The 17657-nt window shown below is 51.1% G+C and overlaps 1 protein-coding gene across 1 annotated transcript in view; it reads right to left on the bottom strand.

The window, feature by feature from the left end:
- Positions 1-17657, bottom strand: part of ARID1B (AT-rich interaction domain 1B) — a 305167-nt gene that overhangs the window by 37257 nt on the left and 250253 nt on the right. The window contains 2 exon segments of the mRNA XM_023758177.1: positions 7131-7259; positions 9165-9492. Of these exon segments, the coding sequence (XP_023613945.1) occupies positions 7131-7259; positions 9165-9492 (457 nt within the window).

The raw sequence follows: 17657 nt of genomic DNA, 5'->3' as shown, positions 1-17657 counted from the left end.
CGCTGCTCCCGGGAAGGAGTCTGTCCTGTGTGCCGCAGCCTCCGGGTGTCCGGGCACAGAAGCAGCAGAAGGAAGTGCGTCTCCCCAGGAACGCAGGGCACCTGGCCGCCTGTCTCGCTGGGGGGAGAGCCAGTCTTTCGTCCCCGCGGATGGAGTCCTCCTTACTGTGGCTTTGGAAATTACTGCCGAGACTCTTGGTGATTCTGAACAAGCAGGATGGCGTACCGCTACACAAGAGCTTGCAAGGCATCCCGTCGAGCTGGGAAACTGAGATGTGTTTTGTGCAGGAGACAAGGTGGCGGCCTCGGTGACCAGGCCGAGCTCTCCAGCTCACGGCGGAGGGACTCACGCAGAATCTCTGTGGCCACAACAAGCTTTCTTACGTGGTGGGGCTGGCCACCATCACTAGGACCCAGCAGCCTCAGAAGTCGGCCCCCTCCAGGGACAGCGCTCACCACCCCTCAGTCCTCGGCAACGTCCGGATGTCCAAACGGAGTGACGGCGAAGAAGGCACTCACCAGACACTTTCTCTTTGCAAAGGAAACAGGAGCAGGCAAAGCAAACCGAACCAGGCAAAAATACAAGCTGAGACGAGGGAAACACTCTGTCAAACCCTAACCCTGGCCTCTGGGCTCGGGAACCACTGGGCTGTTTCCAGGGCCCGATAGGAACAGACAGGTTTTGTCCCAATTGCTGCTGCCCTGATGCCACGGATCCTAACCTGCAGCGAATGCCCAAATGCCCGGGAGGGAGTTTGTTAAACGGTGAAAAATGACGTTTTGTGGTGATTATGCTGCGAAGCGGGTACTGGGCTGCGAGCTGTGGAAATGACCGCTGGGCGGTGCTCACAAAACACAGGTGCTGACCACGGGCCTGCGCTCACGGCGGCCAGGTGTCCACACAGCCAGGCACCCCCCCACCTGTCCACGTCCACGTGTGGCGTGGGGGGTTGTCATCTGAACACGCAGACCTGCAGAAGAGCCACAAGTGCGTTTAAATCGGCTTTCGGATGGGATGAGATGCGAGGGTTGAACATCTGTCGTCCCATGACAAAACCAGGTTACTGTAACGAGTGATGAGGCAGGGGGCTGCAGGTGCACTTCCTGGAAGCGCTCCTGGTCCTGCTCCTAGCCCACGCGCACGAGTAATCTTTATAGGTTCTCCCTCAGTCCCTTTGGAGAGTTCTCAAACATCAAACGTTCATCTGCCAACAAAGGCCTGGTTTGGGGAAAAGCCAGAGGCAAACACGTTTTAAAGAGACCGTTGCCAGCGTCCACTCGGAAGGCGGAATATTGCTTCCCACTAGAGCTTGAATCTGGCAGCTAAAAACATTAAGTGAAACCCATCTAAATATCTTGTTTGTTTTTTAAAAATATATTTTTATTGATTTCAGAGAGGAAGGGAGAGGGAGAGAGAGATAGAAACATCAATGATGAGAATCATTAATCGGCTGCCTCCTGCAGGCCCCTACTGGGGATGGAGCCCACAAACCAGGCATGTGCCCTTGACTGGGATCTAACCCAGGACCCTTCATTCCACAGGCCGACGCTCTACCACTGAGCCAAACCAGCCAGGCTAAATATCTTGTTTTTAAGTCACTTACAATAACATGTAAACTAAACAGGCTGCACATGATTGTGGTGCATCCAAGGAAGTGTGCAGGCCACATCATCTAGGCATCACCAGTGCTCCCCAGCGGTGACACAGGGAAGTGGACTCTCCTGGAAGTGACCAGATTCTGACAAAGCCCCTTGGAGGAGAGCAGGGACAGACAGAAGTGCTTTGGAGACAAACACTACAGGAGTGAAGCCACTTTATTTAAATCCAGAGGCAAAGACACACGGAGAGCGGTCTCACTCCGAAGCGTTTTAGCATATCCATGACTGGAGGGTTGTTCCAAATGAACAGCGAGCAGCGCCTGGTCAGTCAGAGAAGCGTGACCACTGACATCCGATGCTGGCCATGCGACTGTCCCTCGCGATGCAGTGTGAGCTCTGGAGCAGGAGAGGAATGAGCCAGGCAAACACTGACATGGGGCCCTCCTTCACTCAAACCTAAGGGCCACCAGACCAGGGAGGTGCAATGTGGAAAGTCCACTCCAGCCGCGTGTTCGTGGAGACAGCCGACTGTCCACGCACATCACACAGGCCCCGCCTCACATCTTCTATCAACACAAGCCATGTTCCCCTGAGTCCGCTCCACTGGCCAAACAGACTTTCCATCACGCCACACCGTGCCTCTTCCTAAGTGGTACTTGGGCACCTTCAGTTGGTTATTTTTAATCGAATATCTGAAAAGGGAAAACCACTCCCTAAGTCTCTAAAACTACAGTCAGACAGAGAAGCTGCCCCAGCGGCCCACTCTCCGTGCGGCTGACCCATCAGCACTCTGTGAACAAAGGCACTCGGGGCTCCGGTGGCAAAGCAATCGGGTCACCTCCGCCACCAGTGCTGGCGAGGAATCCATCCCGAGGCACAGTGCTTCCTGTCACCAAACCAAAGACCAAGAACAGGATGCCCGTGATTCCCGACTGTCGAGTCCTGTGAAAATACACAGCCCGTGCTATTTAAAACACTATTACACCCTTCCCTCAGGGAGACGTGCTGGGAATAACTAGATCCATCAGCAACACCTCCTATCGAGCTGATAGTCCCCATCATTTGTTCAAGATGGGTGTTTAGGACAGCGGCGGGAGGGAGGGCAAGGGGCACAGTAGTCACCCAAACAAACAAGCACAGGAGCTACCAGGAGCAGTGAGCGCCAAGGGCCCTGGCTGTGGGGAAGGGCCTTGCAGGTGCTGGGGAAGCTCCCTGAGGAAGGCATGCGTCCTCCCCTCCATGAGATCTGAGGGATCCACCCAGGGGCCCGAGGGGAGCCCATAGGTGGTGGTGGTGGTGGGGAGGGACTATAAGACATGAGAGCAGAGGGCAGGGAGGGCCACATCATGCAAGGCTGGGGTTCTGTAAGGTTTGGTCTGCACCCTAAGAGACTAGAAGGAATGTGCATTTCAAAGGCATTGTTTGCTCTCTGACTGGATGGGAGGACGCTGGATGGGAAGAAGGGATGTAGGGCTGACGGGTTGTGTGGCTCTGACAGTCTAGGTAGGAGAGGATGGTGCTGGGGACCCAGGCGTGGGACAGGGAAGAGCTATGTGAGATCGGGAGGTGACAGGACTGGGTGATGAATGACAAGTGGGCACCACCGTGTCCCCTGGGTGGCGGCATGCACAGAGGCTGGGTCGCGGGCGTCACGGACTGCTGACAGGCTTGGAGACCACAAGTCTGGCTCGGGCACGGCGCTTCTGAGCTCCCAGCGGCAACGCCGGGAGACGATGGAAACGCCAGCCTGGAAAGTGGGGTCCTCTTGTTCCTCTTCGCCGCCTTGCGGGAATGCCCTCCAGCACTTCGAGTCTTTCTCTAAGATCCTCCCTGGCTGTGAACGTGACCTCCTCTCCAGACAGCCTGTTCCCTGATGGAAACTGATGGGTGCGATGCCAGCAACAAAGCCACAGCCATTAGTCGTTTTCCAGCTGTGAATTAGTAACCCCCGGCCCTTTGGTAATAGACTGTACATTTAAGTTTCCTTTTCCCCTTTGAGCATGGGCGAAGGGAATGCTATTTAACAGCTCCCTGACAAAGACCGTCCAGGGGACGGCAGTGTACCCTCCAGCATGTTCTCCACATCCGTCTCTAGCGAACGATGGGCGGTCACTCTGAGCAGAACATCTCCTGGCCCCTTTGCCACAGGCCTCTGTAAGGTGGCGGTGCCCACAGGGCCTCTGTAAGGGGTGGAGCTCATAGGCCTCTGTAAGGGATGGTGCCCACAGGCCTCTGTAAGGTGGCGGTGCCCACAGCCTCTCTGTGTCTGAAGCTTTCACGCTGGCTGTCTCCGTTCTTGCCCCTGTACCTGCTGACCTAACGCCACCAGGCATGGAGGAAGCTGCATATGCCCCCTGGGGTTCCCAGAAGCTGTGACTACGGGAACATCTCGCCCTTTTCGTTAACTCCTTCATGCAGGCTTCTCACAGGTCCCCTGTTCTCAGCTCTGCCACAGCGGCACCTGCTGTCAGATTCCAAGATCCAGCACTTCCTTCACCTCCACGCAGGGAACGTGCGAGTCGTCCCTAAAGTAAGGACTGACCCCTCTCAGCAACCAGAACAAACAGCCCATGAAGCAGAGGCTCAGGGTGCGAGGAGAATGCAAAAGCCTCTGGCCTTGAATTTTGGTAACTGATAACTAAGACGTCCCCTCATCCCACCCGACAAGGACGGCTTCACGGGGTGCACCTCAGGGACAGGAGCAGGTGGGCCTGGAACCCCGAGGGGCTCGGCAGCCCCGGCGGTGAGCTCCCCTGAGCGATGCTTGAGGGCTGGGCTAACCAGGTGCAGCCTTCCTGCACCTTGAATGGACCAGTCTGTTGGCTGGAAGCAAAGAATGTGGGCCTGGGCTCTCCAGCTCATGGATTCTGCCACAGCAACATTTTGTAAAACCCTCTAAAAAGAATGTCCAGGGCTATCGTGTTGGGAAATATATAAATACAGTCATTTCTAACGTAAAACACCTCCTAAAATTCTATAGATTTCCTGAACGAAATGTGGCCTTGAACAACAAAGTTACTCAGTTTAAGCAAAAACACGATTTAAAATTGGGTAAAAATGTTGCAGAAAAGGCCTGAAAGCCGAAAAGAAAAAGTTCTTCCAGGCACCCCGCCCGAGAAAGGAGGGTCCCAGTCAAAGGCAGCCAGACACAGCTCACTTTCAAAGCAAGAACAACGCTGCGGCCAGGCTGTGCGACACTGTTTCTCGTTACTTCAAGAGATTACATTAACTAGAAAAGCTTTAAAACTGCATTTTCAGAGTAAAAAGTCTATCAGTGTGTGTGTGTGGGGGGTGGGGGGGAGTCCTGAACAGATATGAATTGTTAATTTCAAATACTGAATACTATTACTCAGCTTCTTTAGTACCTGAACAGTGCGATTCACCACATTCTACTGCGAATCCTCTCATAATCAAAATGAGGGATTTCTTTGCTCAAAAGGGGAAACATAATAAACAACTCATCTACAGAATCCTCGACTTACTCCACGTGGCACGTGTCGTACCTGGCACTGCCTTTTAAAGAAGGAACAGCTCCCCGAGTGTTCTCTCCCCGGCCCCACACACCCGCCACACCCTCATCTTACAGGAGCGCCCCTCTCCTCACTGCCACTCCCTCACTGTGCGCCTTCGCCATCCAGTCCTTTCTCAGCCTCTCTCCTGGCTCCAGCCCCTGGGGATTCTGACTTGAGAAAGAGTCGCCATAAGGAACTGGGAACCCTGCTTCCTCTCCCAGAGAGAGACTGATACATGAGAACTGGCTCTTCAAACTGCCCGCTGAACTTGAACCTGACAGCTGTCAATGCGGAAACAAAGACAAAAGCACAAACAGGAGTTTGCTGCAATGAGCTGTTAGGTAACGCAAAAGCGTGTGAAAACCAAACTCCTGAACCCGCAGCTCTCAAATACGCACCACACGTTTTCTCACAGCCAAGCTCTGCTTACAAAAAAAAAGCACAACAGGTTTTGTTTATTGCAAAGTGCAAAGGAAGGATGATTTAAAATAGAAATAAAACACGGTGTCTTTCTTCTGTGGAAAGAATACCGTAGACATGAAATACAAAATTCAGAGCTAACGGGGCGGGGCTGCGGAGCCGCGCCTGTGCCAAGCCTCTAGCAGACCCACGCGGAAACCCGACATCTCCCTTTCCCTGGTTTCAAATGAGGAGGCGGTGCTGTGTTCTAGGACGCTCTCCGACGCTGCTGGCTGGAGCGCAGACCCGAGCTCCGCGTGCTGGTTAGCTAACATTGATTTTCTGCCCCAGTGGAGGAGACTGCACTCTGATGCATGCCATTTAAATTCATTTTACACAGCTGCTTAATGTGGCTTGGCAAGGCACAGGCGAGCGAGCTGCGTGGGGCCAGATAGGACTCCCGAGGTGGGAAGGACAGATCCTGTGGATTAGCAGCTGATGCAAATGCTCTTCTCTCCCCATGGCCACCTTCCCACGGGCTCAAGCAGTGACCTTGAAGGTGCCACAAGGAAGGAAAAGAGGAAAAGACAATTTCCCCAAAATGTGTGTTCACCCAGTCCTCTACCTGTTACTGCATTTTTAGGATCATGTTTATAGGATTTTCTATTTGTTGGTCCACATTTAGGACCATGTTGACAGGATTTAGAACTCTCAATTGCAAACTTACCATTTGCTCTCACTGTCGAAATAAATGTATCCTGAATATAAAGACTATTAAAAAGCTCTCCATCGCCCGCTCATAACTAGTGAAAGCATATTGCACGAATTTAGTCCTTAAACAAAGCTAGCTGACCGTTTCCTACTTTAACCAAAAATGTGGTATGTTTCTATAGAAACTATCTAGTGCACATATTCAATCTATGTAGGATAATCTTACATTACTATACAAAAAATGTCGATCATAATTTTTGCTTTGTAAGTCACTCAGTAATAACATACTTTAAAAGCATTCCCTAACCTAAGATAGTGTAGCCTGATATTACTTTTCTAGTAGGAAAGAGACCCTTTTTGTTGCTGTCTGTAATTCCTTTGTTGTAATTGATAATACGGCCACACCGTGTTCTGAGAGAAAATTCTGTTTAGGATTATCTGGTTGTATTTTCCCAGGGAATCTCTGGCCAAAGGTGGCCACTGCACCTGGAATTGATGGTGTGCAGGAGCAGGTTGGTGAGTGACAGTGACAGTAACACCGTCATGATAACACAACACAAGTACCTGACAACACATGACAACAGTGGGGGAATGACACTAGAGCAGGTCATCTCATTACTTTTCCACAGAGAAAATGTAGATTCGTCTCAGGCATGAGGGAAGAAGCCATGCCGATAGCCATGCAGACAGATCAGGGACAGCATGCAGGTTGCTACCCAACCAGCACAGCGCTGGTGATGAAAACAGAACAAAACAAACAGAAAGAAACAAAAAGACAACCCCTCTGAGATGGATTTCCTTCGAGGTCTTTCACTTTGTTTTGGGTGTTACTTCTGCAGCCAGATGGCGCGTTCATTAACAGTTTAAAATCGCCCAGGGCCCCAGCGAGTCAGGGTCTGTTGCTACCTACCCGTACTGGTCAGGCTGGTGCATCATGGGAGCCTGAGAGTTGCCATAGTTGGGGTGCTGGGAAGAAAACAGGGGGCGTCCGCCAGCCCCAGACTGGCTGGGATAAGCAGGCGACCTAATGTATGGTGGCCTAAAGCAGAACAGAAGAACAACTTCTTTGGATTTGTTCTGTCGACAGTATGAACACCCCTGTCCACCTGTCACTTCCACACACAGGTGTGGAGGGTCACAGATGTGGTGTAATACTCTGTACCATGCAGCTGCCTGCAGTGGAACGAGGTACTTTCCTTAAAAGGGGTGGGGGTGGGGGTGGGCAGGACGAAGGAGAGAACAGAGTAAGATTTTCAGATCTCATCTCAGTTCAGTTCTGAAGTACAGCTTTGACTTTAGTCAAAAATACAGTCCATTTAAACTCCCGGAGGCTCACTTGGGCGGCGCCTGCAGGCAGGCGGTGGAATGGTCTCCCGATTGCAAATGGAAGGAAAATGCATGGATGACAGTGATTCCTGCCTTTCTGCAAAGTGACAGATGAACTGACACCGAGGGAGCACGGCAGGAGTTCCTAATCAGCATCTCTATGGTCATCTCCTTCCCAGATCACTAGCCAAGGCCTCAAATCAAATTCAATCAAGTGCTTTCTACTCAAATACCAGTCAAACCAGTCCTCACAGACAGGTTCATTAAAACATCCCCTGAATCTGCACAGGTTCGGGTTAGAAGTACACTGCTGGCATACAGGAAGTTCTAATTGTAATGGGGATGAGAAAGAGATGGAGAGATGGGGAGGAAAGAGGGGAGAGAGAAGGAGAGATGGAGAGAGAATGAGTGGTTTTCATTTTGATTCCTCAAGGGAAATTTTTCATTTTTTGGAGGAAACAGTGAGATTGGAGGGGTCCCTAACATTCCCAAATAGCAGCTTCAGAGGGAAGGTAACAAAGGGACACATTTACACACACACACACACACACACACACACACACACACACATATGCACGCTTTTATCTCCCTTTGGAAAAAAAATCAGAACCTTCTATCATTTATTCAAGGTACCCTATTTTCATACATATCCTTCAATTTGCTTTTTTAAAATTAATTAAAAATATTTTTATTGATTTCAGAGAGGAAGGGAGAGGGAGAGATAGAAACATCAATGATAAGAGAGAATCATTGATCGGCTGCCTCATGCACACCTCCTATTGGGGATCCAGCCTGCAACCCAGGCATGTGCCCTTACCGGGAATCGAACCATGACCTCATGGTTCATAGGTCGATGCTCAACCACTGAGCCACGCCAGCTGGGCTCAATTTGCTTGTTTTAAATGCATTTTAGTATAAGTTAAACATAAAACATATATACAGGTGCTTCTCTGAAAACATTCACTCTGGCCTCCGAATTTTTAAATTCAATGTTACTTTTATACAGGCCAAGTATTTACTTTAAGAATTAATTTTAAAATCAGGATTGAAATCAAATAATTGAGGATAAAATCCTCCTGGATCAAATTAAACTTCCTGAAATAGTATCTTTGCATTAACCTCATTTTGGTTTGGACAGACAGGTGTGCCCAGAAAAATAAAAGGTAAGAATATGAAGGATGAATCTCACACATACACACTTAGACAAACACACACAATACACATATGTGTACAAAGTTTCTTTGCCATAAACATTTTATGGTGGGGGGACAAACGGGGGACGTTCTTTCTCAATGTTGTAGATTTTAACTGGTTTACAGGCTTGAGGTTTCCTGCGCAAACCTGGCTATGTTAAAGGGAACCCCAGCCACGCCTATGCCTGGGCTCTGGGGGGCTGCTCAGTGACCATTCACAGCCATTTCAAATAACGCCCCACAACCGACTTGCCCACCACTCAGATTCCTTCTTTGGTGCCTCAGAGAACTGGCCTGTCATTTGTTTTTCTGAGCCTCCCGGCCAAGCAAAACGACTTGCTACTGCTCTGCCCCATGTGACCCGGGGACCACGCGGTGCCCAACCCCGTTCACGCACACACCAGACCGCCGCCCCGATGGCATACCTGCTTTGTGCTGAGTTGGCAGCGGCCTGCATCACTGCGGCGGCTGCCTCCTGTGCCTTACGGTTCACGGTTGGCATCGGCGGCCCCATTCCTGGCCCGCCCTGCTGAGACATGCCAGGAGAGCTGGGGGTCATGCTGCTCATGTTTCCAGGAAACGGTCTGTTCTGCATCCCGGCTGATGGCATTCGTCCCAGGGGCATAGCACCACACGGCTGGCCTGGCCCTGGCCCGTGCATCTGGTTGTTGGCATTGATGCCCACACCAGGCCCCGGGCCGCTGTAGCTTGCACTGGGCACCCCACTATACGTTGGGGGTCTGGAGTAGTTACCTAAACAAAAAGCAAGCAAACACAAATTAGGGCCTTTTACTTACTATCTGGACTTGTGAAACATTCACTGGAAACTTTCCGTCCAACACCGTGATCAACACAGAACATTAGTCATTCCTATTAACCCTTCCCTGTGGGCGCTGCGAGGCGGGCAGCCTCAAACACGCTCTTTCTGCACATTCCAGAGGCAGGAGCCACCCAGGACAGCGCGGCATGGAGGGCAAATCCAGGCTAATCATTAACTCATCCATGAACAGGCCAGGGATGCTGGCGCCAAGGCTGCTCCGTCCCCCACACCTCCCATTCCTGCCCTTCAACCCAGGCCATTGCTCCGGCCCCTCTGCCGGCAGTGGACTGTGGGGCCACACCCAGTTCCGATGGAGGGTTCCGGACGGCGTGGAAGACAGGCGCACAGATGGCCAAGCCCAGCCTCCGAAGCACCCCAGGGGAAGGGGGGGAGGCACGCGGAACCTCGCCATGAGTCCAGCACCGTCCATTTTCCTCGGATGACAGGAACACTTTTTTTTGGCTTGAGCACCAGGTAGAGTGGCTGGTTTGTGCTTGGTGCCAGGTCTTATGAAATACAGTTTCAAGCAGTGGCATGACACTCCACACAGTGAGGTGGTGGCACCTGGGAGCAGCAGGGCCTGAGATGAGGAGCTCCGACCACCCCCACCCCACCCCGCTCACACTGGGCACAGGCGCCTTGGGGAGAGTTGTAGCTGCCATGGCCTGAGCTCCATGTCAATGGTTTTGCTTCCTTTCTCCTCTATGCCTTTTTTTTTGGTTGAATATACATACATTAAACCCAACTCAATTAAAGGCACACCTACCGCCACCCCAGCAGTAACACCTGCTGAACCACAGTGCGAACGAGACACTGGCAAGGCTTTGCATCGACGACTTCCTTCATTTCTCTGACAACCATGTGGAATACAGACACGACCACGATTCCACTGATAACTGAGGAAAACCGACAGCTAGTAGCTTAGGATTCAAGTCCAAGCAAACTGACTCTGGAACCCATGCAATTAATCAATAAAATACGCTGCCTCCCAATAAGTGACTGTTGAAGTACAACACACGTGGAAAGACGAGTGCATAATCAAGAACTAGTGTTCCACTACTTTCTGGAAGTATCGTCTCACCCATACAACATATGTGTTCTAGGCACAGGGGATACTGAGTTAAATACAACCCAATTCCTGCACCCAGGCAGCTCACAATCTAAGCATGTGTATGTGTGCGCGCGCATGTGTGTGTGTGTGTGTGTGTGTGCGTGCGTGTGTGAGATGGAGTAGCAAGGGAAAGGAAAAATAACACACAAAAGCAAAACAAAAAGTCATTGCACAGTGAGAAGCAGAGAGCCTAGAGCAGCGGTTCTCAACCTGTGGGTCGCGGCCCCTTTGGGAGGTCGAACGACCCTTTCACAGGGGTCGCCTAAGACCATCGGAAAACATATATATAATTACATATTGTTTTTGTGATTAATCACTATGCTTTATGTTCAATTTGTAACAATGAAATTACATCCTGCATATCAGATATTTACATTACGATTCATAACAGTAGCAAAATGACAGTTATGAAGTAGCAACGAAAATAATTTTATGGTTGGGGGTCACCACAACATGAGGAACTGTATTAAAGGGTCGCGGCATTAGGAAGGTTGAGAACCACCGGCCTAGAGGAAGGGTGCTTGGGGACACAAGATGCTCCAAGGCAGTGGGGCTAGTGAGGCCTCCTTGAGTGAAGGGCTGTTGGCGGGGCCTGCATCAGGAGCCCGCGTGGGAGGCTCTGGGATGGGTTAGCTGGCAGAGCCTGCATCAGGAGCCCGCGTGGAGGCTCTGGGATGGGTTAGTTGGTGGGGCCTGCATCAGGAGCCCGCGTGGAGGCTCTGGGATGGGTTAGTTGGTGGGGCCTGCATCAGGAGCCCGCGTGGGAGGCTCTGGGATGGGGCGAGCTGGAGTGCGTGAGGCTCTGCATTGCTGACGGTGTGGCCTAAGGTCCGCTGTTTTCAGGGCCTGCATCAGGAGCCCGCGTGGAACAAAGACACGCCTCTCTAACACCGGGCCTGCATCAGGAGCCCGCGTGGGAGGCTCTGGGATGGGTTAGCTGGCGGGGCCTGCATCGGGAGCCCGCGTGGGAGGCTCTGGGATGGGTTAGCTGGCGGGGCCTGCATCAGGAGCCCGCGTGGAGGCTCTGGGATGGGTTAGCTGGCGGCGCCTGCATCAGGAGCCCGCGTGGGAGGCTCTGGGATGGGTTAGCTGGCGGGGCCTGCATCAGGAGCCGGCATGGAGGCTCTGGGATGGGGCGAGCTGGAGTGTGCGAGGCTCTGCATTGCTGACGGTGTGGCCTAAGGTCCGCTGTTTTTATTGTTTCACTCTCCTCTCTGTAAAACAAAGACACGCCTCTCTAACACCGACCGTGAAGAGTTGTTGGGGCTCTATGACATACGGTAGGGGTTTAATATGGCAGAGGAGGGGAGAGGGCACGGATGGAAGAGGCCACAAACAACAGGCCAGAGAGTCACTGGGAGGAGGCGGCGCCGGGGGAGAGGCCACCTGCGCAGGCCTTGTCCCGCTGCCAGGCCTGGGCGTCATTATGAGATGAGGAGCTTCTCTAGGTTTTGCGGCAGAAACTGGATTTGATTAGGAACAAGAAGAGCAGATACCTGATATTTACTATGTGCCAAACGCAGCCCCAAGTTCTCTGCATAACTCACTTAATCCTCCCATCAAGCAGGAGGGGTTCCTATGACTACACTCTGCACTCCAGGGACGGGGCGCCCGAGGCGCAGGGCGTTCCAGCTGGTCCGGGGCCACGTGGCTGGTGGGTGCAGGAGCCGGGCTGGCACCAGGCAGCCTGTGAGTGCAGCTCAGAGCCCAGGCATGCGCGGTGCAGCTGCTCAGGTGCGGAAGGAGAAACTACACTGATGTAACAGCACCTTCGTAATCATGAAACCAAGTGTTCTCAGGTCCACACTAGGAAGCTGCATCCCCCTGAAAATCTGCAAGAAATTCAGACTTCCCAACACCACCGGCTGCTTGCTCTCTGCCAGGAGCATCAGCATCAGTGCACTTTATTCGGTTGTCTGTTGCGTGTCTGACTTACGGCAGATGGGGCGAAGGTCACTGTCCACACAGACCACGGCCAGCACTCTCACTGTAAAGGGCTGGATAGGCTTTGGGGGCCAGGCTGTCTCTGTCACAACTAAGCTGCCACAGGCGATGCATACACAACTGGGCCTGCCTGTGTTCCAATAAAACTTTATGCACAAATACAGGCAGTGGGCCAAAGCGGGCCATACTCTGCTGCCGGCTGCTGCAGACCAATCCTGGGCCAGGCTAGCAAATGCTGGGGTCCAGCCCCAGCAGGTCCAGGGGTCCCCAAAGGTGTGGACGGAGTCGGCGAAGAAGGAATGACATGGAGGCAGTGTTCAGTTGATCAGCATAGCAAGGTTCTCTCTCCAGGATCTCCAGCCAGGTTCTGTCGCCAGGTTCTAGTCAGGTTCTCTTGCCATGTTTTCTATCCAGGTTCTGTCTCTAGGTTCTTCAGCCAGGTTCTGTTGCTAGGTTCTTTAGCCAGGTTCTATCCAGGTTCTTTTGCCATGTTCTGTCTAGGTTCTCCAGTGAAGTTCTGTAGCCAGGTTCTGTCCAGGATCTTTTGCCATGTTCTGTCTAGGTTCTCCAGTGAAGTTCTGTAGCCAGGTTCTGTCCAGGATCTTTTGCCATGTTCTCTGGCTAGGTTCTGGTTAGGATCTGATGAGGAGCTGATGAGGATCTGATGAGGACCTGATGAGGACCTGATGAGGATCTGATGTTTATTGTCTTGTTACATCCATATTTATACCAGCCGATTTTAATCCTGTCAATTTCTATTACAAAGGTTAGGGCGTTTCTTATCTCCATTCCAGGGAGTAAAGATTATGTAGCTTAACTACCCGACTGGCACTTAATCAAGGGGTTGTATCCCCTCCCTAACCTCAGGGAAAAATCCCCACCTGGGGAAACAACCTTTCTCGGAGAGGTGACCTTGGTTAAAACACATGGCGCTAAAGAGAGCAAACATATTAAGAACAATATGCTATATATGCCAGGTCCCTTGAAACATATGCTGTGCAGATGTTTCTTTCCTGCAGCTACTGTGTCAAGCAGCAAGGATGGACCGGCTCCCGGCAAGCAAAGGGCCCCGCAGCACAGACAGCGACCTGCTAAAGCGCCTCCTGACCCTGACCATCCTCTGGAAGGCAGACGAGGAGCAGGGAGGCACTGGCAATGTCGGCAGCGGACAGTGAGAGGGGCCAGAAGGAACAGAACAGGCTGACACGAACCCCTCAGCGGCCACCAGGGGCACGAGCCAGTCTCTCCCGGCCAGCTCCTCCAATTCAGCTGCCTTTTCATGAGGAAACTACTCTGCCTTTACAGAAACAATCAAGCTTACACTGTTTCAAGGAAAAGTAAAAAACATTCACTGCTCATCAATGTCCACCATCTTTATAAAAAGCTCTTGAGTTGCTGCTGAATCTCCCACCCCACAGGACCACACAGGTCTGTCTCCCGTCACCACCTCGGCGGGAAGGGCACCTTCTGCTCACCACCCTGGCGGGAGGGACGCAGAGCCGTGGGCGTGCTGCAGCCACCTGCCTGGTCCCCTGCATCCCCAACGCCCCAGCAGCCGAACTTTCCCGTGAGCAGACAAGACTGCTCCCCTCCTGACCTCACATGCCTCGCTCCCACAGGATGTGACGACGTCAGTGATATCCAGGGCTCCTTTCTGGCTCTCACTTTTATTAAAAATAAGGAAACCCATTCACAGTTTGGATGCAAATGAAATTAATTCACATTTTCATGCTCTTTCTCTAGCTCGTTTCCACCCTCCCCCAGCACGCATTTGGTGACTCATTTGGTAAGAAACTTTATGCAGTGAAAACATATGTCCTCTTTGCTTTCGAAGGAAATGAAATGACACTTCACTCCTTTCGGAAAACAGATGTTTAGACGTGGTTATGGCAGATGAGGCCCCTGGCAGTTTCATCAGGGAAGGAGGCTCCGATTTTGCTGACCTTGCTCACAGCTGGACCTGACAGGTGCGCCACTTGGCTTCGCACCTGGGTTTAGCGGGCAGCTGAGCTGTACCTGAATGAGCACAGGAGCAATGACCGGGAGGCTGTCACCTGCAGCTGCTTCCAACCTTCCCCGTCAGGTATGCACTAGCGAGGAGCTGCGTTTCAGGGCTTTGCTCAACTCAGCAGCTGGACTTTGTCTCAGAGCCGGAAGCGCTCTGGACTCAGTGGTCACTCATTAGAGCACAGCCGCTGTGCCTGGAACACGTACACACAGAGCCACCGAATGTGGCACACGGCAATTCACATGTCAGTCCCCATGTCCTAGTCACAGAGGCGCTATCTGGTGGAAGAAATGCAGAGTCCCCCTTTCTTCACCTGGAGGCTGTGGCTGTCCTGCTGCCCACAGGAAAATGGCTTCTAACGGCTTAGGGCAGCAGTGACTACAGCATGGGCTCTAAAATCTGGGCTCGGATGTCGGTCTGATGCTTCCTAGCGGCATAACTTGGACAAGTTACTCAATCTTTTGGACATCAGTCTGGACGTCTGTAAGTCATGCCGGTAATGGGGCACAGGCAGACACTGACCGGTCCAGTGCTGGGCAGTCACCTCTGAATGGTAGGAACTCTTTACCACCAACAATTGTCATCAATAACCATTAACAGGATTTTCCCCATAATCTTTTTAAAACGTGTGGGAAGGAGTGAAAAATGACTCATGCCCCAGACTCTCTGCCTAGTTGATAGCATACCCGCCCCCCCCAAATAAACAAAAAGCAAACATGTGAGCCAAGCAGCACAGGAGAGGCCAAGCCAGGACGAGCGTGCGCTCTGATTTCATGTTTCTCTAATAGATTAGTGATTCGCTGGCACTGGCTCTGACAGAAAGCAGATGGAGGCAGCAGGCAGCACAATGCGGCAGCAGATGCGGGGCCACCCACCTCAGCTGGACGGCCTCGCAGCCAAGACCAAGAGCCCACAGTTTTCAAGTGGGTTCATCTTGGCACACCAGCTTCGGGAAATTGGTCACCAAGCGAATTCAGACTCCAACCCACCGGGAGTGAGGCTCGAGCAGCAGACAGAGGAAGCAGGAGCACAGGGAAGTCTCCACCTGCCCCCAGCGTGGTTGCATTTGCTGGTTACCACCCACAGTCCAAGCTTCCTGCTTTGGTTAACTATTAAATGCTTCCACTCTCATAGGAAATTCTGCTTCTCAGTTTCAATCACTCAGCAATTGCCATGAACATTAACTAAAGGCTCTGTATTATTCCCTATGACCAGGGGGGTAAAAATGATGCACAAATCACATAACAGGTAATTAGCTACATATCATGATAAATATATTTGTCAATTAGAGAACTAAGCATTTATCTTGTTTAGTCAAAGATGTTCATCACTCTTTACATCCATCTCCTACACATTACTCTTTTGAGAGAGAGAGAGAAAAACATCGATTTGTTGTTCCACTTATTTATGCATTCATTGATTGCTTCTTATATGTGCCCTGACTGGGGACAGAACCTGAAACCTTGGTGCCTTAGTGTCTGAGGACAATGTTCTAACCAACTGAGCTACCCGACGAGGGCCTACGTAACATTACTTTAAGTCGGGTTTATTGAGTTAGAATGTACATACAATAACAGCCATAGACAGTCCTATAACCATTAGCATAGTCAAGACATGGGATATTTCTATCATGATGGAAAGTTGCCATTTTGTGGCCAATCTCCTTCCCAGCCCTGGCAACCACGGGTCTGATGTGTTCCCACAGTTCTGCCTTCTCCGATGTCATGTAAATAGAGTTGTGCATTGCAGCCTTTTGTGCCGGCTCCTTTCACTTAGAGCCCCGCTTCTGAAATTCATCCCTATTGTTGCACATCAGTAGTTTGTTCCCTTTTGTTGCCGAGTAGTATCCCATTCTGTGGACACTTGGGTTGTTTCCAGTTTTGGCAATTATGAATAAATCCTCTAACATTTGCATACAGGTCTTTGTGTGGACATATGTTTCATTTCTCTTGAAAAAAAAACACCCTAGGAATGATAGTGCTGGGTTGAGTAGTAAGTGCATGTTTAAACTTCTAAGAAACCCCGCCAAAAAATGTATGAAATTTCTAATTCCTCCATGTCCTTGATATTGCCAATTAGTGGATATCAGCCATTCCAATATGTGTGTAGTGGATATCATTGTGGCTTTAATTTTCATTTCACTAATGACGAATGATATTGAGCATTCTTCACAGGTTACCACATTTAAGTAAGATCCTTTCTGTGTAAAAACAAAAGTCATATTTCAAAAACCTCCTTCCAGCCCTAGCCAGTTTGGTTCAGTGGCTAGAGCATTGGCCTGTGGACTGAAGGGTCCTGGGTTTGATTCTGGTCAAGGGCACGTACCTCAGTTGTAGGCTTGATCCCGGCCCCGGTTGGGTCACATGCGGGAGGCAACCAATTGATGTGGCTCTCTCACACTGACGTTTCTCTCTGTTTCTTTCCCTCCCTTCCACTCTCTCTAAAAATCAATGGAGAAATATCCTCGAATGAGGATTAACAACAACACCCAAACCTTCTTCCAACCCGACCTTTCTCCAAAGGCTGACCACAGCGCCGCCCGAGGCAGTGCTTGAGGGGGGAGTGACTGAGTGGTTAAGAAGACCACCGATGCGGCGCAACGTGAAGGCTGACTCGCCCCAGACCAGGGCATCCAAGCCCGCTGTTTGTGGAAATAGAGATCATTTGTTTTTGAACTGATATGTCAGGCACCGTATTCTTCCTACGTTAACATGCATTTTTAAAAAAGTCTTCAAAATGTAACAGCAGTAATATTACACAAAGCTTGTACAAGAGGGGGAAAGACCTAGAAGTACCTTACAGAATGACTTCAGCACGTCTCCTTTAGTTTTTTTCTCTATGTCATAAAAGTCAACTCCTTTGAAAATTTAATTATATAGTAATACCAGCTCAATGCAGAAAATATAGCGGCAGAGAGAAATAGAAAGATGATCCTTAGTCTCACTTCCCAGAGACAATTCTAAGCATTCAGTCCACCCATCGCACCGGGCACCGGGGGAGGGGGGGGGGGTCAGGAAGGTGCTGTGTTGGGGACA

Source organism: Myotis lucifugus, unplaced genomic scaffold, assembly GCF_000147115.1.
Source record: "Myotis lucifugus unplaced genomic scaffold, Myoluc2.0 scaffold_125, whole genome shotgun sequence".
Classification (NCBI taxonomy): domain Eukaryota; kingdom Metazoa; phylum Chordata; class Mammalia; order Chiroptera; family Vespertilionidae; genus Myotis; species Myotis lucifugus.
Note: the sequence above shows the minus strand (reverse complement) of the source record. Positions and strands in the feature narration are given on the sequence as shown.